Source organism: Anabas testudineus, chromosome 18, assembly GCF_900324465.2.
Source record: "Anabas testudineus chromosome 18, fAnaTes1.2, whole genome shotgun sequence".
Taxonomy (NCBI): Eukaryota; Metazoa; Chordata; class Actinopteri; order Anabantiformes; family Anabantidae; genus Anabas; species Anabas testudineus.
The window spans coordinates 4417844-4442551 of NC_046627.1; the positions used below are offsets into that span (position 1 = coordinate 4417844).

Genomic DNA, 24708 nt, shown 5'->3' on the forward strand with positions numbered 1-24708 from the left:
GTGTGTGTGTGTGTGTGTGTGTGTGTGTGTGTGTGTGTGTGTGTGTGTGTGTGTGTGTTTGATTTGTACATAAAGACACACGTTAAACAAAGGAAATAGGAGGTATAACTCCACAGTACGAGCATGTGTGAAACTACAAACTTCTTGTTGGTCAGAACGACACTTTTCTGAGCCCAAACACATTTTACATGAGTGAGTCTGACAAACAAGTCAAACACACATAAGTCCCAGTGTGACATCTCTTTTTATTTGTAGTGAGACATTTTGGAAAGAGGTTTTCCAGAAGTGTCCTATCCTGTATCTAGGATATCTAGAATCTGGGAAATGCAGGAGATCTGCACATGCTCAGTCTGACATCTGACAACAGGAACTGACTGACATTAGAAACAGTCTGAAACCTCTTTCCTGGTTTGCTCTTCTTAACCCTATAGGCTACGTCACACAAAACCACACGTCCTATAAGACCCAAAGCCTGTAAATGCATCATCTGCACTACTATGATGTCAGTGCAGAAGAGGAGAGGAAAGGTCGGCCTATTGTGCACATTTCATCTCCAGGATTTCTTTGCTTCTGGTTCGTTTTTACACGTTTTGTGTTTGAGGAAACACACAGACTGTTGACAGTTCATTCACAGTTCTCTTTTTCAGTAAGTTGGCAAATAACAGCAGCTTTCAGTAGTGAACTGAGTGAATAGGCATCAGACAGAGGTGGAAACCTCCAAGTGAACCTGGAAAGACACTTAGGGGAGATCAGTTTATCTTCTCTTCTTATTATGGTGTGTATGTATATATGTATGTAGAGTATGTTCTTAAATATACCTCATACAAACATCATAAATCACTGTAACATATTGGTCTATTGTTGTTCTGCAGACGTCTATTAGGATCGTAAAGTTCTTGCAATCAACATTTTACAAATCATTTGGTCTAGAGCCATTAAAACCTAATATTACAATTGTCACGTAGAGTTGAATTAATATCTTATGTGTTGTAGATTTGACAAACAGCCTCATGATACCTGAATTTCTATTGAATGAAAACATTTGTCCTGAAACTTCCATTCAAATAGCAACACTGTGCTTTTTCTGCTGCTTTTTAAATGTGGTCACATCATATTAAATTGGACAGATTGTCTTTTAATGTCTTATGAAGAAAGCGTTTATTTTTTAAACATTCGTATTTATCCAGTTGTGGATATGGTGTGGACTGTGAGGGAAAAGGCGCCCCCTGGTGGGCTGCGTTATGTCATTATATCTTGTGATCAAAGCTCAGTTTCAAGATTTAATTAAATATCACCCCCCACCAGAGGGCGCCTTTTTCCACACAGTCCACTCAGACATTTGGTGCCGTTATTTCCACAAAATAACTCCTCTCATATCCTGACGTGTCTTTTTGAGGCTCATTGAATAGAATATGTCAAAGTCTGTTTCTATGTTTCTATTATATCGTCTAAAACCACAGAACAAGATCCCATGTTAAATGGAGGCAGTTTAGGCCGTTCAAGCAGAACCAGAATTATCTCCAGTTCCTTCTGTGTCTGGATCCCAGCGGTGCTTCACCTGTCTAGATTCAGATAGTCCTGTATATTAGGCTGATAGACTGACCACACTGTAGAGTTTTCTTCTTCTACCTGAACTTTGATCTGATGTTTGTGACTCTTCACCTCTGTCTCCTCTCACAGGGAGAAGATGATCTTCAGGATCCTGCTGCTCATCAACCTGATCTCATGTGTCTCTGGTTAGTTCACATCTTCACTTTATTCTCCACCAACTCAACAATTATTAATGGTTTAATAATTCAACTTCTCACTTTGTGTCTGTGTCTCCTCAACAGGTACATCTGTAGTGAATGTGACACAGAGCTCCTATCAGGCAGAGGAGAACCACAACATCACACTGGAGTGGACGTTCACTATCAGACCTGACAGATCCTCTAAGTCCATTTTTATTCATTGTGGACTGATGACTAGTCACAAAACCCTGTTTCATCTCCATGATGGTGTTGAGGTCTCAGAGTCTCAGGACGAACAGTTTTCAGGAAGAGTCCAGTTTGACAAAGATGTCCTCAGAGAAGGACGAATCAGACTCCAACGGTCCAGACTCAGGACTAATGACTCAGGACTGTACCTGTGTGAAGTCAGAACTAATGATGGTTTCAGCTCTGACAGATGTCGACTCAACGTCACTGCTGAGTTGATTGATGAACGTTTGTTTTGCAGATATTTGTTCATAAACTGGACAAATTGAAACTTTGACCCAACAAAAGAATCTTGTAGAGAAAAAGTCAACATCAGTAAAATTCCTCCACTGTGAATCATGAATGTCTGAACAAAATGTGATCTGGATCCATCCAGTAGCTGTTTGGATATTTGGACTGATCAGACTGATGAACTCAACACATAGAGCCAAACTGCTGAAACTCAATATTTGTTTGTTGTTGAAAAATGAAAATGACAGATTATTATTGTTTCACCATCAAATGAATCAAACAACAAATCACCAACATTTAATGTTCTGTGTTTTTTCCAGCAGCTGCTGATCAGCCTGAACCTCAGAGACCGACTGTGAGTTCCCAACCAGAGAGTGGAGGAAGGATCGGCCTCTACGCTGCTCTGGGACCAACAGCAGCAGCTCTACTGGTCAAACTCTGTGTAGCTTTGAGTCGTAGTTGGAGTAAATCTACTGATAAGACAGGAAACCTCTGTTCAACTGTGGAACACAAGGTTTTCACAGATCAGACTTTTCTGTGTCTCTGAATCCTTTGACTCTGATGGTCCATGAAGGTCCATCAGGACCAACAGGACTCTGCGTGGAGGACCCCCTTTCTATCAGACTGTTCAAGACCTGAATCAGACCAAGAGACAGAAGCTTAGTTTCATTCAATTCAATTCAATTCAATTTTATTTGTAGAGCGCTTTTTACAATTGACATTGTCACAAAGCAGCTTTACACAACCAAAGAACAGTACATGAACAGTGAATGTGTAAGAATCATAATGATCAGATTGTCCCTGATGAGCAAGCCGAGGGCGACAGTGGCAAGGAAAAACTCCCTGAGAAGGCAACAGGAAGAAACCTTGAGAGGAACCAGACTCGACAGGGAACCCATCCTCATATGGGTGATTACATGCCGTGTAGGCAGCAGTCCAGTATAACAGTTTCATGGTATGTTTCCACAGTGTCAGGGACCGTGGAGATAGACACAGGAAGTGTGTTTAAAAAACAAAAAACAAAAGTGGGTTTTTATTCACCCAAAAATGAAACAGACACAAGTTTGATTAGGAACAAAACTGGGTCCTAAAAGAGGTCAACAAAAGACTTCAAACTACAAACTGAACTACAACACAAGTTCTACCATGAACAAAGACACAACTGACTCAAAAGGGGCAACATATATACTTGTTGACCAAACCAGTAAGAGACACAACAAGAAACAACAAAATAATAGAACAACAGTTTGATATGAACTAGAACAACTAAGAAACAGTTCCCATATTTCACCTTCACTACATTAATCCCAGCACTTGGTTCAGTCCTGGTCTATTAGAAGTCATTAAAGTCTGATGAGGCCTCAGTCCAGTCTTTTATCTGGAGGACCATTCCCAGACCAGCAGAACAGGAACTAAAGAAAAAGAGAAATGAAGTTAGTTCAGTTTAAACAAAAGTACTTTAAGTACTGACAATTCAAATGAATCTAATATTTATGCTACACTAGCTAATTATGTATGTAAACAAATAAAACACTTCAATTAAATGTGCTGCTTTCTTTTAATGAGGACAACTAGAAATCAAAGACAACCAAACTGAGCTTAAGGTCAAATAAAGGGTGAGTGAAACATTACCAAACAAATGTACGGTGTGGTCGAGGCTGCGGCCGTCACACACATTTTTATCTGATGAAAGTGTTGATGAAAAGTGAACTCAAAGGTTTTTATCCAGTGCCAGACAAAGAAAACTCAACTTGAGCCTCTCGGAGACTTTTAGTTTGTCTCCTCAAGTCTCTACATCCTCTAATGTTACTGTGATGTGGACATATTGTAAAGAAATGTCTAGTTTCAAAAGGAATAAGAGAGAAGTTGTTGAGACTGTTTTGTGTGTAAGTGTGTTAATATCAGAGACCCAGAAATCAGTGAAGGCTCAGTAACAAACAGAGAACGTCTGACAGCAGCTTCTCTCTTCAACTTGGCTTCAGGAAGATCAGAGCCCACCACTGACGAGACGTTAGATCACAATGGTTCAGGGAAAAGAGGAACAGACTGTTTATTGAACACTGACATGGTAAATATACCACTGCCACAAGGTGGAGACATGACACCATGTGCTGAAGTTTTGGTCAGGGGACAGTTCAGCCTCTGTGTTTGATATGAACCATCAGTGGTTGTAGAAGTACTTCTGTAGTTGTAGTACCATCTGCACCTGGAGTCACAGGGACTTGAAGCTCGTCTATCATTTCTCCCTGATCCACTCAGACAGCTCTCTCCTTTACTTCCTCTGGACCCTCTTCAGTGTGGTGCGTTCACTGACACCCGTAACAAACTGTGGACCAGATTTTAGAACCAGTAAGGTCCAGGTGAACAGCATCAGCTGACGACGCTCTGATGTGAGTCAGACCTGCTCAGGTTGGTCAGGACAAAGTCCAGAACAGTGGGAGAGATGTTACAGAGCAAACAGCAGAGTGACGACTTTTCTCACTAGTTCATGCTGAGTTCTTCTTTATTCCTTCGTCTGTATGATATTAAAGCTGATTTGTGTTTTATGAAGCAACATTATCATGAATGTGATAATATCCAGAGTTCACTCTTGTAGCTCTGGTTCATCTCCATCAACTCCTCTTGTAAAAATATGTTTCTTTAGCTGCTTTATGCTCCACTGTGTTGATCGTTTCACATCAACGTGTGATCTGTTGTTTAATAGAAACATTCATTAATCTTTCAAATAACTGTATTTATGTCTTTTAATTTTCAGATGATTCTACTTTTAGTTGTTTTGACAAATATAAAATGATAAGTTGTGTCTGAACCCAGTTTAGTATAAAATACACTTGATAAGATGCAAAATAATCAGTGTTCAGTATTTCTGAGAGCACTTGAACACAACATTACTGTCATGAGATAGTTTCTCCTGCAGAGGGCGCTGCTTTTCAAGTTATTACAGTAACTGGTGAGTGAGCTCATGAAATAAATAGATAATAATAATAAAAAATAAGCACAAGTGGGATCTCTTTAAGAAGGAGGGGAGGGGAACAGAGGAGGGTTGCAGCCCTATCTGCTTCCTGGTTTTGGAAACCGTGCTCTGCCTCTGGTCTATGTAGAAGGGTTTCTCCCCTCTTGCTCCACAGTGTGTTATGTTCACTGACATTTGTTGAAGACAAAACTGTGTTTATAGAAAGTAGGCCTGCATTCTGAGATGGGGAGAACTTGTGTGACTTGGAGCTATAAATAAAGAAACTAGAATAAAGAAGAATAAAGAAATAGTGTTTTATTGTGAAAAACTATTTGTTCTAATGTTTGGAGACTTGAACAGTTTCTTTCTTTTGTTTAAAACCTTTCCTATGACAGAAAATGACAAAACACAGCTTTATATAATATAATTTATTATGGTTCTAACATTTAGACTGAAACAACTAAAAGAACTAAATGTACAGCAGATGAGGAACATGTTGCTGTGTTATCTCTAATGTTTCTGCAGCAGCATCAAATATGTACAAAGCTCTGTTCAGAGTTTCTATCTGTTTGTCTACTGAGCTGCATAAAGCAGCGAGGATTTCAGCTTCATCACATTAGTGATCATCTCTCCACAGTCAAAAGCTCCAATACTCCGACTTCTTTCTTTTAGACAACAGGGCTGTGATCAAAAATCAGCTCCGAGGATAAAAGCATCAACATAGGGTCCACAGTGATTGTTCCCACTAAGTCTGTCAGAAACCTGAGGGTGATCATTGATGATCAACTGAGCTTTACCGACCACATCTCCTCTGTCTGATGCAGATTTGCCCTTTTCAACATCAGAAACATCAGAGCACTCTTCATATCTCTGCACTGGCTTCCTGTAGCTGCTGCATCAGGTTCAAAGTCCTGACTCCTGTCTACAAAGTGGTCAACTCAACAGCTCCAGATGAACTCCCTCATCCTGGTCTACAATCCCTCAACGTCCTGTGGTCCCCTCACCTCAAAGATCTCAAAATAAACGTTTCAGCTCTGTGGTTCAACGATGGTGGAACAACCTACCACCTAAAATAAATGAATAAATAAAATGAAATTGCACTTAAACCTCATGAAACTGAACCAGCTCTTTCTAGAACACTTTACTAGTTCGTTTACTTTATCTTAGATAAGTGCTTTTTATGTCCCTTGTAAGTCTCTTTGGATCAAAGCGTCTGACAAATAACCACATGTTAATGTAAAAAATTGAACAGGAAGAGAAAAAGAGCAAAATTACAAGAAGAACAGAAGAAGAAGTTCACATCAAGGAAGCTGGGAAGCAACATTCAGATACTGAACCACCTACTATAGTCCCAGTTGACCTCATCTTGCCCTCTCTCCTCTAACTGCTTTGTAGGATGGACAGTTCTCAGCGCCCCCCTCTCTGTTTTCACATAATGGTATGATCCCGTATCCTCATGGGATGTAATTGATGACCAATCAAAACAAAGTTCTGCCTTGAGCAGAGCAGGTTCAGCACTGACGTAAGCAGCAAAAGGAAAAAACTGGGAGAGCAGCATCTTTGGTGAATGACGCATCAGTAGCAGAGAGTCGTCTTCTTCTCCACTTTGTCTGAATCTCCTGTAAGTTTGCTTTGTTTGATTCTTTCTCTTTGGTTCCGTTCATTGAACTAATGAAGACTAAAGTTCACTAATAGGAGGTTTCACTACGGTACCGATCCAGGACCGTGGTTCCACCTCGTCTCTCTTCCTGGTTCCACTTTATTTCTGTCGTGACGCAGTAAAATGTGTCGTTTAAAACCGTCTTTAATGGACATAGAGTTAGTGGATGGTCTCTAGTTGAACACAGAGTCGTTGTTACTGTGGAGCTCCACTTACTGAGGACTGAAGGCAGCTTTTCCTGCCTCCATCAGCCTGTGGAGGAGGCGGAGATGAGCCGCTGCTCTCCCGCTGTCTGAGCCACTAAATGCGGTCTGAGCTCGGCCGGTGTTATGTCGAGATCTGCATCCCCCACTCTAATCAGGGAGGGGGAATGCAGATCTCGGCAACTGAGAGTTGCCACATATTGCACCCCCCTCCCTTATTAACTGTCGCCTAACACACGTTATAACCAAATTCAATTGAATTTCAATTCAATTTTATTTGTAGAGCGCTTTTTACAATTGACATTGTCACAAAGCAGCTTTACACAACCAAAGAACAGTACATGAACAGTGAATGTGTATGAGTCATAATAATGTGATTGTCCCTGATGAGCAAGCCGAGGGCGACAGTGGCAAGAAAAACTCCCTGAGAAGGCAACAGGATGAAACCTTGAGAGGAACCAGACTCAACAGGGAACCCATCCTCATATGGGTGATTACATGCTGTGTAGGCAGCAGTCCAGTATAACAGTTAATGTCTTTTAAGTTAATATGGAGTCCAGTTAGTTATTGCAGGCAGACTTGTTCCATTCCTGGACTATCGAGCGTTGAGTCGAGACCTCCTGGAAACGGCTTCCAACGTCCGCCGAGGCCAAGACCGACTTTATAGTAGCACGTGACCAACTCCAGACACCACATGCATCCCATAGGGCAAATGGTGGATCCAAGCGACGAGATCTCCAGCCAGAAGTTGGGCATCAGGACGAGTCAGACAGGTCCAGAGGGCAAAGGGTGGAATGACGTGTAGCTCGACAGAGAGACAGGAAGAGGGAAATAGAGAGGTAGAGAAAGAGAGAGATGGCAGTTAGTTGTATTCACAGTCAGATAAAGTTTGAGGTGAATGTATATTTAGAATAGTGCAGCAGGGACTCCGGCAGGACTAATTATGACAGCCTAACTAAAAGGGTGGGTTCAGAAGGAAACACAGACATGAGGGCGCACTGGGATGTAGAGCAACCAATCACTTTACCATCAGCAAACCTGAGTGATCAGTGAGAGTGGGGAAGACAGCATCTAAACATACCAGTTCACCATAATGCTCTACGTCCATGAGTCCTTCCCAAATCCAGTTACTAAAAAGCTTGACTAAATAAATAGGTTTTCAGCCTAGACTCCCGAACGCTGTTAGGAAGGCTATTCCATACCTTTGGGGCTTTGTAAGAAAAGGCTCTGCCCCCAGCTGTAGTTTTCATGATACAAGGTACTGACAGGCAGCCAGCATCCTTTGAGCGAAGTAGGCGTGGTGGATCTTAAGACACTAGCAGTTCACTCAGATACTGCGGCGCAAGACCATTTAATGCTTTAAATGTCAAAAGTAGTATTTTAAAATCAATGTAAAATTTCACAGGGAGCCAATGAAGTGTAGATAAGATAGGCGTGATGTGCTCATATCTTCTGGTTCTAGTGAGGACTCTCGCTGCTGCATTCAATAACCAAATGCTGTCATTTGTCCATCTTTTAGATTATTTTAACCTGACAGTGAAAATTCACATACGCAAAAGTATGAGTGACTCAAATCATACCGAAGTTTGCAAATCTTGTTATTATTAGCAGATATTTTATTAGATTAAACTTGACTTGACAAAGTATGACACATTGATAACATTCATACATTCAACGAACCACAATGAAAACCTTCATTAACCACAACGCTACTAATCTGCTATAACATTTTTAATTGGGCAAAGATCTGTAGTGTACTTTGTCAAGTCAAGCTCAATCTAATAAAATATCTGCTTATAATAACAACATTTGCAAACTTCGTTATGATTTGAGTCACTCACACTTTTGCGTATGTGAATTTTCACTGTCAGCTTAAGATAATCTAAAAGATGGACAAATGAAAGCATTTTGTTATAACATGTGTTAGGCTACAGTTAATAAGGGAGGGGGGTGCAATATTTGGCAACTCTGAGTGGCCAAGATCTGCATCCTCCTCCCTGATTAGAGTGGGGGATGCAGATCTCGGCAGGCATGCAAAACACGGCATTACACCTAACAGCCGCTGGAGAACAGCTCCGACTTTCTCTGTCAGTAGATCCTCACTACAGGACTCATGGGGTTAAATAATGTTCATATACAATAGAATAAGAAATAAAAGAAGAATTAGACAGAGACAAACTGAACTAATGATTAGTGACAAACAACAGTTTGAATCAATATGATCTATGTTAGAGATGTTCACTGATTATTAGTTCATGGCAGCTGATGAATGTTTCTGTTCAACACTGTTTTATTAGACTAAACTTTATTGTCTAGTCGTATTTCTATGTCGAGATTCGCCCTAAAACTGCAGCTTTCTTTGATGAATTTCTCTAAAGACGTGTGAAGGTCAAATCTTTGGTCTGTTAATAAAAGTATATCAGACGTGTGATGGTAACAAAGGTTTTATTGAGGTTTGTTGAATGTTGTCTTGATCATCAATGTGTCAGATTTTGTCAAATAAAGTTTCTGCTTCTAACAAAACGCTTGACTCTAATTTTGCTGTTTCACACACTCACACTGTTGCATGTCTGATTTTTTCATTGTCAGCTCAAAATAACCCAAAGCATGTCGCTAACATCATTTGGTTCAAAGTGTCTCACAAGCAATTTAACACCTAAAACGTGCTGGAATTAAATGGAGGTGCACAATTTGACAAGAATACCAAGATTGTCATCTGCTATTTCTACTCTTTGTGGAGCAGTTTTCAATCCTTTCTTCCACTAACAGACAAACCTAAGACAAATTCAGAGGAATGAATGAACAAAATATCACAGTTTAAAGAGCAGAACATTTATGAAGTGGTGTTGAACCCATGTGAATGAAGATGGTCAAGAATGAACGACTTGACATTTGTCACAAAGCAGCAATGAACCTGTTTTCTGAACATGACAGAAATAAATAGAACACAGACCGTGCAGGTCTGGACAACCTCTGGATTTAAAGAAACACCATTAACATTTGAAGAAGGTCCTAAAAAATAAACACCTGGCAGCTAGTAAGAACAAAATGTAATGTTTTATTTACAGTAAAAAACCTTTATCACTGTCCAAACTCCCACTGTGTATAAGGAATGTCTGTATCCTGAATCAAATGTCTATTAGATACACAGAGGGCAGAGGAACTCCTCATCCAGTGCTGCACTTCTCACAGCCGTGGTGATACCACCTACTACATGAGTCACAGCCGATCTGAAAAACTGAGAGCACATTCACCTTTTATATTTATTGATTCTTGTAAAGTTCAACAGTTCACTTCAATGTTTATCTGAAATTCCAGTAGGACTAATATATATAATTATTATTATTATTACCCATGGTGATTCATCTGAGTCCTCAGATCCACAATAATGACATATGTTGTTAAGTGTCTTTGTTTTTTTTTATATTGACACTTCTGTAGAATAGAAAGTTGGCCCTTCTGAATATACATTGACTTTAAATATTAGTAGTTAATAGAATAATAAAGGTCAAAAAGAAACAGGAGGAGAGTGGTGTCAATATCAAATCTAATGCTTCCAGCCTCAGTATTAGTCTCTAACCGTCAAATATACACTCAGCAAACTGTTTAAAAGATGCTAAACAAAAGATAAAACAAAGCCATGTATACCCAAGACAATAAAAGTTATTATAAAAATATGCATGTTAAAAATTCAATCTGTCCTGTAAGCTTGTTTAATTAATTCAGCATTAAAATCATGTAACTACCATCAGTTACTCACTTTCAAGACAAAGACTTGACATGATGAACTGTCTCTCTGAGTGCTACATGACCATCTTGACCGATCTGCATCACAAAAATCCCTCTTACTGTTAACATCCAGTGATGGTGTTCATTAATAATCCCAACTATCATTAAATCTCACTGGGTCCATCTGTAAATGAAGATAAAATACACATTTACTTCAGATTTAAATAAGTAAGAACACATTGGTATCCTAGAAATATACACCACATATACCTGCCATGAATGTTACTGTTTGATGTCACATTTCATAAAACACAGTTATCTCCAAACCTTCAGCTTGGAGCTGGTCTTTAGTCAGATGTGTGTCATTTCATGTGTCAGTAGAAGCTGCTGGATCCTCATAGTTTCTATTATATCGCCTCATGAGTAAAGTTAGATAAGCACTGATTACCTGTAGAAAATGAAAAGGTATTTTGTTACAACATGACTTTACTTTTTATGTACATAACAACAACATCAACCTGCTGTATAGAGCTATAATGTGATGTAAAGCTGTGATGTAATAACAGACCTGTAGGACCCACAAGGTACAAAGACCCAATTACATAGTCTAATTAAAAAAAGACTAAATGAAGTCATTCTCAAGTTCTCTTCCAACAGAGTAATTTAAATGGTCTGATGACTGACAGGATTACATGAGCATTTGAGGTTTTAACTCCTCATTTACATCTGAAAAATACACTGCATAAGGTTAGAAATGCAACTAATAAAAATAAATTAAACATTAGCACATTTACAAACTCACTGCCCTGGTCAGTCGAAATGCTGCTTGGTACCTCAAACTGACACATTAATTTTTTTTGTGACCTCCTCTGCTCGCTATGCAGAGAGTGGGTTTGTGGCCATTTTGTGTAATAGTCAATCATGACACACACATTCTGATTTCCTTTGTTTAGTTTAGTTTTTCTTTTTTTCATTTTTTTTGCCCAACTTGTCTATTAGGCCAATGAACTCAAACAGCTGTGATACCCGAATAATAAAAAATAGGAATAGTTCAAATGAACCATGGTTTAGACTAAGAAGATATCGATAGTGACCTATAGAGACAGGCAGGATCCTAAAGACAGACAAAACGTGTGGGCACAATAATAATTTAAATACACAAAAGCAAGGAACACTTACATCTTACATTTTGCAGTGTCATTTCAGTAGAGAATGATAATTATTTATTCAACTATATATTTGTGATATCTTTGGTAGACGGTGGATGTGTTTTCATACTTTACCACTGTACAGTGCTGTATTTTACAAATCTTTATTCTTATATCACACATATACTAATACAGTAACATATTTTAGAGGAAAACACGCTTAAACCCAGTGAAGCAAATTCAGACGTTATCAGTCCATTTACTGTCTTCATTTAAAGCTCTGACACAACTTGTTAAAACAGTGTTGTTATAATAGTAGAATGATTGTACTGAACCTCCTGCTTTATCAACGACTAAACTGACTATGTAAAACATAAGTACATGATATGTTTAACCGGTCGAGGCAGATGGCCATTTAACTTGAGCCTAGTTCTGCTTTCTTCCCCTAGGGGGAGTTTTTCCTCTCCACTGTTTGCCTAGTGCTTGCTCAAGTTGATCTTGTTGGGCTACATGTGTTTTTTGTCTCCCTTGTGAAGCACTTTGTAACATATGTTTAGAAAAGTGCTCTATAAATAAATGTATTATTATTATTATTTTTATATGAACTCCAAAATGTTAGATAATAACTGAACTGTTTGTTATGTTTCAAAGTCTACAACCTAATTTGATTCAGTCTAGACTCTAGAGTGTATGGTGTAATCCTTTAAAGATAATATGTCAGATAATGTGGTGTGAACTTTATTTATTTATTGACACTAATGTTAATTAGAAAACACATTTATTTTAGAATATGGACATAAAAACATAAGAACTCTGTAAGAGATAGACTGAGATCTCACATAATAAATAATCTATGTTCAGTTAGTTTAAATTAGAAATATTTTTACTCATTTATCTTTGTCTGTAGCATGAACTTGTTATTGTTGTGTCTTTTAGAAAACTCGTTTCTCCTCCTCTTGATGTTGGTTATACACAGAGAGGTACTTAGTATAACAAACGTCAGTTAATCTATATCCAAACTTCTCATATGGCTTTCCTTACCTTAACAAGCCAGGTTAACTGATGCTGATCGTTAAATGTGATGATGCCTTTTCTTCTGATTTCTGCCTTTTGTGCTTTTATATTTCCCATGAAGTTTAAAACTAAATGTCTGCATATAATTCAGAGTCCATGTTCCCAAAGTGATATTTAATCAGCAGAGTTCTCCAATAACATTCAGCTTGACACAGGTTCCTGCCACTTTGAACTACATGAGTTCCAGGTTTACACAAGGAAGATCATCTCTGCTGCTGCACTGTAGCTGTTGCTGCTGTGGTGTCCTGAAGTAGATTGACTTTGATTTGACTGAGGCACAGAAGAAGTTTACTGTACATGCAGTTTTTAAAGTATCTCCGTGATTTTCTCAGATGATACAGATGATCTGATTATTTTTCTGTGTTAATCTCTAAATGTTGTTTAGTGGTGGAAAAGTTTAAAGAGTGTGGATTCAGCAGCATGGATCAGTGTGAGGACAGAGAGGAGGGAGTCCCTCCCTCTAAAACCACTCTGTGTGGGGACCATGAGAGCCAGACCAAAGCTCAGAGGTGAGATGACTGAGACCATCGGACTGATTCTGTCTCCAAGTCTCATCTAGAATTGAATATTTCATCAGGACATTTTTACTATTCTTCTGATTCTATTTGTCATTTATGAAGGAAACTTTGACTGAATATGTGAGCGTCACCAAAGTTGTTTTTCTATCAGGTCCCATCAAAGACCAGAATCTCCTGGACCAGGACCTGAACCCAGCTGTGTGTCCTTCAAGAGCGACTGGTCAAAGGGAAAAATTATTAATTTTAAACATCAACCTTCATCAGACACAGAGTAAGTTGTTGTGAGTTTAAAATCAGTCATAACTCAGCATAACACCGGTCTGAGGTCCCTCAGAGAAATGTGAGGAGAAATCAGAGGAGACTCAGTCCCAGATGTTCAGTGTTTCATGTCCACTGGGCTCAGAACTGAGGTCTACAGTTGGACGTCTGGAGAAACAAAGTGATGACAGCATTTTTCATTCAGTCCATTTTCTTCAAATTCATGTTGAATATGTTTTATAAAGATTTGATTGAGTCAGTTGTTGAGTTTTGAACTGTGGCTTTTTTAGATTCCTCTGTTTGTAACTTCCAGGACTTTTAGGCTGCTCCAGTACTTCAGTACAATACTTATTGTACTTTACTTGAGTATTTCTATTTTCTGCTCTACTACTATGGAATGGTGATATTTTACTGTTTATTGCACACAATCTCTCTTCAGTTACAAATACTTTTCAGATTAATTAATACATTTTAAAGACAAACCAAATATATATATATATATATATATATATATATATATATATATATATATATATATATATATATATATATATGAAATATAAATTATTACAATTAAATAAATTATATAGACTATAGAGTAAAGTATAAGAACTAATGATGAACTATGAACTGTCTTAGTGAACAAAGGGTCCAACCACTGATTAGTCAACTCATCCACTAAGATCAAACAGCATCTTTCATCAGATTCCATGTTGATGAACAGGAGAACGTTCCTCATCCACTGTCTTCTTACTGATTCTCTATCTGCTTCCAACATTTCAGCTGCTGACAGTCTGCTCACAGTTCATCTGTTTTCAGCTTCAAACTACTTTTCATTTGTCACTTGTTGGTTTGTATCAGGATGAAGCAGCAGAGACCAGACTCTCCTGAACCCAGCTGGGTCTCCATGAAGAGTGACCGGTCTATGGATCATCCTGTTGTCTTTAATGTTAAACAACCTGTTTATAGAAGGTAAGAGTTTCAAACTGAACTTTATTTTCTGATTCTCCTGAAAACAGGAATCAAGTCTTGATCCAGATCTTCATGGTCTGTTTTAGGACTGAACTACCTGCTTAGTTACTCTGTAAAAACATCTCTACTAACAAACTAACTGATTTTCTAAGTGATGTTGAACCAGAATAAAAATCTCTCCAGTATAAAATACAATCTAACCTTAAAGGACCAGTTCACATTTCTTCAAGTGTGTCTTCAAACAGCAGTCAGGTGTCCATGGGATCTCTGAACCAGGTTATAATATGTGGGATCATTCCTACTGTTCGTACAGGACACAGAGAGATCTCTTCTTAAAGACCTTTCAGTGGAAGTGATGGAGCCAAAATCCACAGTCTGTTCCAAATGGATTCTAATGTGTAGCTAAGGTTCATATGAGGCTTCAACAGTCGGACTTTCTTAAATCCAGTGGAGATCTTCCACAGTTCAAGTCTTTCAGTGCCCAGTTCCCTCTCTGTGTTCCTCTGTGTTCTGACTGTCATGGTGATGTTGGACTTTAAATGATTTCTCTGAACAGTTTCACAGATCTATGAATTAACCTGATCTTGTTGATTTAGAGCAGACAGTGGATCAGGAAGTAGCTGCAGCTTTGGAGCCCAGAGAGCACATTAGTCTTTGACTTTGCTTCTTTAATGTCTGATTACCACGTAGCACTTTAAATAGTTTTCTATCATTTTCCCTTTTTGTATATGAAGAAGAAATGTCTGAAATGTTTATTTCATTTCATTTTATTAAATCCTCATGTGTCATTATATGTATTTAACAGTAGGTCTTTGGGACTCCCAGCTGACAACAACCTCTTATGATGGTTCCTCACTAGTTTGGTCCACGTCTCTTGAAGGATCTTAGTCCATTCTTCCATGGGACATTGTTCCAGCTCATCCAACCTGTTTTTGAACGTGGACGTTAACCATGAACCAAACAGCTCAACTTTGGTGTCATCAGACCAAAGGACAGATTTCAGAACTCATCCCCATGTTTCAAATGTTCACTGGCAAACTTCAGTCTGGTTCTGATGTGCTGCTGTGTGAGCAGTGACCTTAAAACCCACCATGATGAAGAGCCCTCACAACAGTCTCTGGAGTTTCTTCACTGAGGTTTTTGAAATTTTTCACTTTGTCCCACAACAGAATTTGTCTCTTTATAGTGATGCAACATCCAACATCCAGCTGTTCTAGACACTGACAAACATCTGGAAACAGCCATACAGCCTCCCCCTTAAGTTCAGGACAGTGAGGTGCTTCTCTAACAACAAGCCCTGGATCACTAGCAACTTAAAGGAGCTGCTGAACAAGAAGAAGAAGGCCTTTTTGGAGGGAGACAAGGACCAGGTGAAGTCTGTGCAGAGAGAGCTGAGGGTGAGTCTGAGGCAGAGTAAGGACGCGTACAGAAGGAAGCTGGAGAACCAACTCCAGCAGAACAACATGAAGCATGTGTGGTCTGGAATGAAGAAGATCACTGGCTTCAAGGAGAAGGGGAACCAGGTGGAAGGAACCTGGACAAGACCAACGAGCTGAACCACTTTTTCAACAGGTTTACAGCACTACTGCCCTCCCTCTCCCCCTCCTCCACCTCCAGACACTCTGCTGCACCCTCCTCCTCCACCCCTTCCTCTGCCAGACTCACAGACAAAACAGCGTCTCCACTGCTGCCCCCCCACACCCATCCTACAAGGAACATCAGTGACGGTCATAAAACCACACCCATCACTGGAACTCTTGCAGAAGAAATGATCCCACCGTCACCCCCCTCCTCTTCCTCTACCATATCCACCTCCCCTACCCATCTGTCAGTGACCAGCAGCCAGTTGAAGAGGCAGCTGGAGAAGCTGAACCAGAATAAAGCAGCAGGACCTGATGGTGTCAGCCAGTCCTGAAGGCCTGTTCTGAGCAGCTCTCTGGGATTCTACAGCACCTCTTCAACCTGAGCCTGAGAATGGAGCAGGTTCCAAAGGTCTGGAAGACATCATGTCTGACGCCAGTTCCTAAATCGTCATCTCCTTCTGCTCTAAATGATTACAGACCAGTCGCCCTCACCTCACACATCATGAAGGTCCTGGAGAGACTGGTTCTGACTCATTTGAGACCTCAGGTCGAGACATCACTAGACCCACTGCAGTTCGCCTATTGTCCCCGGGTTGGAGTAGATGATGCTATTGTCTACCTGCTTCAGCGAGCTCTCTCACACCTGGACAAGGCAAACAGCACTGTGAGGATCACGTTCTTTGATTTCTCCAGTGCCTTTAACACCATCCAGCCTGTCCTGCTGAGAGAGAAGCTCCTGAAGATGCAGGTTGACTCCTCCACAGCCTCCTGGATCACTGACTACCTGACAGAAAGACCACAGTTTGTACGACGGCAGGGATGTGAGTCTGAGCGGGTGGTCAGTAGCACAGGAGCACCTCAGGGGACTGTCCCCTCACCTTTCCTCTTCAACCTGTACACCTCAGACCTTCAGTACAACACTGAGTCCTGCCATCTGCAGAAGTTCTCAGATGACTCTGCAGTGGTTTGGTGTATCAGTGGTGGGGAGGAGACCGAGTACAGAGGTCTGGTGGAGAGCTTTGTGAAGTGGTGTGGAAACAACCATGTGATCTTGAAAGTAAGCAAGAGAGATGGTTGTGGACTTCAGGAGGAAGAGAACTGGCTTTGACACTGTGTCCATTCTGGGTGAGAAGGTGGAGGTGGTGGAGAGGTACAAATACCTGGGAGTTCACCTGACCAGACTGGACTGGAAGTTCAACACAGAGGCTGTATACAGGAAGGGACAGAGTAGACTCTACTTCCTGAGGAAGCTTCTTCTTCTTCTCTTTCGGCTTTTCCCATCAGGGGTCGCCACAGCGAATCATCCTTTTCCACCTCACTCTATCATGAACATCTTCTACCCTAACACTAGCCAACCTCATGTCCTCTGTTATAACATCCATATATCTCCTCTTTGGTCGTCCTCTTGTCCTCCTGCCTGGCAGCTCCATCTCCAACATCCTTCTACCAATATACTCACTATCCCTCCTCTGAACATGTCCAAACCACCTCAGTCTGGCCTCTCTGACTTTGTCGCCAACACATGCAACGTGAGCCGTCCCTCTGATGTACTCGTTCCTTATTCTGTCTAACCTGGTCACTCCTAAGGAGAACCTCAACATCTTCATCTCTGCTACCTCCATCTCAGCCTCTTGTCTCTTTCTCACTGCTACCGTCTCTAACCCATAGAGCAGAGCTGGTCTCACCACTGTCTTGTACACCTTTCCTTTGAGTCTTGCTGACACTCTTCTGTCACACAACACTCCTGACACTTTCCTCTACCCGCTCCAACCTGCCTGCACTCGCCTCTTTACCTCTTTTCCACACTCCCCATCACACTGAACTGTTGAACCCAAGTACTTAAACTCCTGCACCTTCTTCACCTCAGCCCCCTGTAACCTAACGCTTCTACCTTGATCCCTCTCGTTCAGACACATGTATTCTGTCTTACTACGACTGACCTTCATGCCTCTTCTTTCCAGACCAAACCTCCACCTTTCCAGCTGTTCCTCTACCTGCTCTCTACTCTCACTGCAAATCACAATGTCATCCGCAAACATCATTGTCCAGGGAGATTCCTGTCTGACCTCATCTGTCAGCCTGTCCATCAACATAGCAAACAAGAAGGGACTCAAAGCTGATCCTTGGTGTAGTCCCACCTCCACCTTGAACTCCTCTGTCTGACCTACCGCACATCTCACCACCGTCATACTTCTCTCATACATGTCCTGAACTAGACTGACGTACTTCTCTGCCACTCCAGACGACCTCATACAGTACCACAGCTCCTCCCTCGGCACCCTGTCATACGCCTTCTCTAAATCTACAAAGACACAATGCAGCTCCTTCTGACCATCTCTGTACTTTTCCATCAACATTCTCAAAGCAAAAATGGTTTCAGTGGTGCTCTTACGGGCCATGAAACCATACTGCTGCTCACAAATCTCCACCTTCTTCCTAAGCCTGGCTTCCACTAATCTTTCCCACAGCTTCATTGTGTGGCTCATCAACTTTATTCCTCTATAGTTGCTGCAGTTCTGCGTGTCACCCTTGTTCTTAAAGATCGGAGCTAGAACGCTTCTCCTCCATTCCTCAGGCATCTTCTCACTCTCTAGAATCCTATTGAACAAACTGGTTAGAAACTCCACTGCTGTCTCTCCTAAGCACTTCCACACCTCCACAGGTACGTCATCAGGACCAACAGCCTTTCCACTCTTCATCCTTTTCAGAGCCTTCCTAACCTCATCCTTTCCAATCTCTGCTATTTCCTGCTCCACAACATCCACATCTTCCTCCCTTCTTTCCCTGTCATTTTCCTCGTTCATCAGCTCCTCAAAATACTCCTTCCATCTTTTCTGCACACTCTCCTGGGTTGTTAGTACCTTTCCATCTCTGTCCTTAATCACCCTTACCTGTTGCACATCCTTCCCATCTCTATCTCTCTGTCTGGCTAGCCTGTACAAGTCCTTCTCTCCTTCCTTTGTGTCTAACCTGTCATACAGCTCATCGTAAGCTTTCTGTTTGGCCTTTGCCACCTCCCTCTTCACTCTACGCTGCACTTCCTTGTACTCCTGTCTACTTTCCTCAGTCCTTTCTACATCCCACTTCCTTCTAGCCAACCTCTTCCTCTGGACACATTCCTGTACTTCTTCATTCCACCACCAACTGTCTTTACCTTCTTTCCTCTTTCCAGATGACACACCTAGCACCTTCCTACCTGTTTCCCTGATAACCTCTGCTGTAGTTTCCCAGTCATCTGGAAGCTCATCCTGACCACCCAGAACCTGTCCCAACTTCTGTCTGAATTCCTCACAAGTTTCTTCATTCTTTAACTTCCACCACTTGGTCTTCTTCTCTGCCTTCCCTCTCTTCTTCTTCCTGACCTCCAGAGTCATCTTACACACCACCATGCGGTGCTGTCTGGCTACACTCTCTCCAATCACCACTTTGCAGTCACTAAACTCTCTCAAATGACCTCGTCTACATAGGATGTAGTCCACCTGTGTACTCCTACCTCCACTTCTGTATGTCACTCTATGTTCCTCTCGCTTCTGGAAGTAGGTGTTGACTACAGCCATTTCCATCCTCTTAGCAAAGTCCACCACCATCTGTCCTTCCAGATTCCTTTCCTTTACACCAAACCTGCCCATCACCTCCTCATCACCTCTGTTGCCCTCACCAACATGCCCATTGAAGTCTGCTCCAACAACAACTCTCTCTCCTATGGGGATACTCTCTATGACCTCATCAAACTCACTCCAGAATCTCTCCTTCTCTTCTAACTCACAGCCAACCTGTGGAGCATACCCACTGACTACATTCACCATCACCCCTTCAATTTCTAGCTTTAGGCTCATCACCCTGTCTGAGACTCTTTTCACCTCTAGAACATTGTTCACAAACTCCGCCTTCAGGATCACTCCTACCCTGTTTCTCTTCCTATCCACACCATGGTAGAACAGTTTGTATCCTCCTCCGATACTACGTGCCTTGCTGCCCTTCCACCTTGTCTCCTGCACACACAGAACATCTACCTTCCTTCTCTCCATCATGTCTGCCAGCTCTCTGCCTTTCCCTGTCATCGTGCCAACGTTAAGAGTCCCTATTCTCAAACCTATGCTCCTGCCTTTTCCCTTCTCTCTCTGACCACGAACCCTTCTGCCTCCCCTCTTTCTTCGACCAACAGTAGTCAAATTTCCACCGGCACCCTGTAGGTTAACAGCACCGGTGGCGGTCGTTGTTAACCCGGGCCTCGACCGATCCGGTATGAAAGTCTTGTGGATGATTTGCATGGTTATTTTGGCCATTTTTACGCCGGATGCCCTTCCTGACGCAACCCTCTCTATTTATCCGGGCTTGGGACCGGCACAGAAGTAACTGGCTTGCAACCCCTGTGGCTAGATTTACTTCCTGAGGAAGCTAAGGTCCTTTAATGTGTGCAACAAGATGCTGCAGATCTTCTACCAGTCTGTTGTAGCCAGTGTGATATTCTTGGCTGTCGTCTGCTGGGGCAGCAGCATCAGAGCCAGTGACACTAAGAAACTGAATAAGCTGATCAGGAAAGCTGGCTCTGTGCTGGGGGCTTCTCTGGAACCTTTAGAGCAGGTGGTGGAGAGGAGGATGCTGCACAAACTGCTGAGCATCATGGAGAACAGCTCACATCCTCTCCACAGCCCACTTGTCAAACAGCGGAGCAGTTTTAGTCAGAGACTTCTCCAGCTCCGTTGTGACAAGGAACGGTTCAGGAAGTCATTTGTGCCAACAGCCATCAGCCTGTACAATGACTCCCTGACTCCACTGTCTTCTCTCTGAGTTGCAGACTGATTTGTGTCCTTGTTGGTGTTAGGTACCACTAGCCCTGTTCATCAGAGTCCTTTAAGTAAAGTTCAGTGCTGATCGACAGCTCAGGTGAGTTTGAAAGAAAATAAAGGAAAGATTCACATTATGATGTTGGTTTTGTCATTTCTGGGTTTCAGTAAAATCTCTGAATCAAACTTAGTGGAAATCAAAAAATATAAAACTATAAGAACGTTTGGTGATTTACATGAACAGTTCAGGGTTTAGTTTGATTTCATAAAGCAGGATAATAATTTAGACCTTAACTATAAAAACAGAACTAATATCTCAACCTGTTCTACACTAACTACACAGATGAGGTCAATATGTTCCTGTTACACGGCTAAAAACAATAAAACCACACTGTCCTTCATCTGTTTTCAGCTTCAAACTACTTTTCATTTGTCACTTGTTGGTTTGTATCAGGATGAAGCAGCAGAGACCAGACTCTCCTGAACCCAGTTGGGTCTCAATGAAGAGTGACCGGTCTATGGATCTTCCTGATGTCTTTAAAGTTAAACAACCTGTTGATAGAAGGTAAGAATGTGTTTAGATTTTCTGTCTCTGAACATTTGATTTAACAAACATCTTCACTGTATTAAAAACCTCCATTCTGTATTTTTACTGTTCTCATCAGTCTCACCACAGTGTAGAAACACTTTTCAATTCTCATTGGATGTAAATGAGGAAATAAACAGTTTATTTACTGTTATAAATGTACAGCTCACTGTGATTACTTAGCAGTGTTAGACTGACCTAATTTGGTCGACTTTCCATTTCCGCTTCTTGGAGGACGCGCGTGTTTTTTCGTCTGAGAGCGGAATTTTTTTTTCTACACAACATTTCTCCAACTCAGGTACGTTAAGATGTCTAATATTCAGCTTGTTCAGTGTGTGGAGTGCAGGATGTTTAGACCGTCTTCCTCCGTCGTTAGTGATAATTTTACCTGTGACAGGTGTGTGTTAGTTAGCACTCTGACGGAGAAGATAACAGCGTTAGAGGAGTGATCCAGACTTTAGAGAGGGTTAGAGAGACTGAGAGTAGTGTTATTTCTGTAGAAGACAGTCTGGGTGCCGCGGGCGGAGATAGCCAGTCCCCGACTCCAGCTTTAGAGCCCTCACAGCGGGGCGAGTGGGTGACGACTTGGTGGCATACTCGTGCAGCCAAAGCTAAGGCTAAAGCTAGCCCACCGGAGCACACCTCCCCCGCACTTCACGTGTCTAACAGGTTTGCCCCTCTCAGTGATTCACCCGCTGAGAAACCTGGAAGAACTCTGGTCATAGGAGACTCCATCATGAGACACGTGAAATTAGCCAGACCTAAAATTTAAAGAGGTCCGGTCACACAATATTTAATGAAGCAAAGGTCCAGAAGATTATATTGTCTAACTATTTACTGCGACATATTATTAAGTAGCCTGCATGTAATTAATACTTGACTGTCAAATCAAATTAATTCAGTACAATTCAAAAACCTTTTGACTAATTTATTGTTATGTAACATTAAACTGAGCATGTGGCTCAAGATCCTGGTGGACTGGTCATACTGGGCTCTGAGACTAGAAACTTTCTGTGATCACACTTCAGATTTCAGTGGATATGTGTGTTCAAAACCTTTGTGTTTTGTCTCATAATGCCGTTTAACATTGGCACTTTAAATAAGAGCCACGGTTTCTGAACATATCAGACACTGGTTTAGTTCAGTGGTAATATGAACAGAATGGAGTCTGTTCATTCTGGATTAAAAACTCTATTTTCACTGTCCACTTTTCTCTTTTTGGACATTTCTATATTTATCTCTTCCTCTTTAAGTCTCACCGTCCTTTTATCAACTCTTACCTCTTATCTCTCCTCTCTGTCGTCTGTCTCTCTCCTCTCTGTCGTCTGTATCTCTCCTCTCTGTCGTCTGTCTCTCTCCTCTCTGTCGTCTGTCTCTCTCCTCTCTGTCGTCTGTCTCTCTCTCCTCTCTGTCGTCTGTCTCTCTCTCCTCTCTGTCGTCTGTATCTCTCCTCTCTGACGTCTGTCTCTCTCCTCTCTGTCGTCTGTCTATAATAGAACCCCCGCTGACATTCATAAATTCCTCACTCAGCTGTGGGTATGTTCCAAAGTCTTTTAAATTAGCAGTTTTTAAACCGCTAATCAAGAAACCTGATCTCGACCCCTGTCAGCTGTCCAATTACAGGCCGATATCAAACCTCCCCTTTATCTCAAAGATTCTCAAAAAGATAGTAGCTGGGCAGCTATCCTCGTATCTTCATAGAAATAACATACACGAACTCTATCAGTCAGGATTTAGGCCTCATCACAGCACAGAGACACATGTTAAAGTAGTAAATGACCTTCTATTGGCCTCTGATCAGGGTAGTGTCTCTTTGCTTGTGCTACTCGACCTCAGTGCAGCTTTTGACACCATTGACCATAGTATTCTCCTTCACAGACTAGAAAATGTTGTTGGGATTAAGGGAACGGCCCTCTCCTGGCTTAGGTCCTATTTGACTGATCGTTATCAGTATGTAGATCTAAATGGCGATTACTCCACATGCTCTCCAGTGGTGTTTGGTGTTCCACAGGGTTCAGTTTAGGCCCACTGCTTTTTCCCTCTACATGCTTCCTCTGGGCAACATAATCCGTAAGCATGGTATTAACTTTCAGTGTTATGCTGACGACACACAGTTATATGTTTCATCAAAACCAGATGAGATCAAACAGCTTAATAAAGCTGAGCAATGTGTAAAGGATATACGACACTGGAAGCTAATTAACTTCCTTCTGCTTTATCCTGATAAGACAGAAGTACTAGTTATAGGATCACATGCAGCTAGAAGCAAGATTTTAGATCACACTGTAACTCTAGATGGCCTTTCTGTTACATCTAGTGCAACAGTAAAAGACCTTGGTGTGATTCTAGATTCCAGTCTTTCATTTGAAGCTCATGTAGATAATATCACCAGGACAGCTTTCTTTCACCTCAGAAATATTGCCAAGATAAGAAATATTTTGTCACTAAATGATGCAGAAAAATTAGTCCATGCTTTCATCACCTCTAGGTTGGACTACTGTAATGCCTTACTGTCTGGCTGTTCAACCAGGTGCATAAACAAGCTTCAGTTAGTTCAGAATGCAGCAGCGAGAGTCCTCACTAGAACCAGAAGATATGAGCACATCACGCCTATCTTATCTACACTTCATTGGCTCCCCGTGAAATTTCGCATTGATTTTAAAATACTACTTTTGACATTTAAAGCATTAAATGGTCTTGCGCCACAGTATCTAAGGGAATTGCTAGTGTCTTATGATCCACCACGCCTACTTCGATCAAAGGATGCTGGCTGCCTGTCAGTACCTTGTATCATGAAAACTACAGCTGGGGGCAGAGCTTTTTCTTACAAAGCCCCAAAGTTATGGAATAGCCTTCCAAATAGCATTCGGGACTCAGACACAGTCTCAGTGTTTAAGTCTAGGCTGAAAACCCATTTATTTAGTCAAGCATTTTGTAAATAGATCTGGGAAGGACTCATGGACGTAGAGCATTATGGTGAACTGGTATGTTTAGATGCTGTCTTCCCAACTCTCACTGATCACTCAGGTT

At 41.3% G+C, this 24708-nt stretch overlaps 2 protein-coding genes across 2 annotated transcripts in view; both read left to right on the top strand.

The window, feature by feature from the left end:
- Window positions 1-24708, top strand: part of LOC113168157 — a 102583-nt gene that overhangs the window by 50030 nt on the left and 27845 nt on the right. The gene's annotated exons all lie outside the window — the stretch shown is intronic.
- Window positions 6503-24708, top strand: part of LOC113168133 (NACHT, LRR and PYD domains-containing protein 12-like) — a 152663-nt gene continuing 134457 nt past the window's right edge. The window contains exons 1-4 of the mRNA XM_033326626.1: window positions 6503-6781; window positions 13360-13483; window positions 14612-14722; window positions 21547-21657. Coding sequence (XP_033182517.1) covers window positions 13395-13483; window positions 14612-14722; window positions 21547-21657 — 311 coding nt within the window. The 5' untranslated portion in view covers window positions 6503-6781; window positions 13360-13394. The remainder of the gene's footprint in view (window positions 6782-13359; window positions 13484-14611; window positions 14723-21546; window positions 21658-24708) is intronic.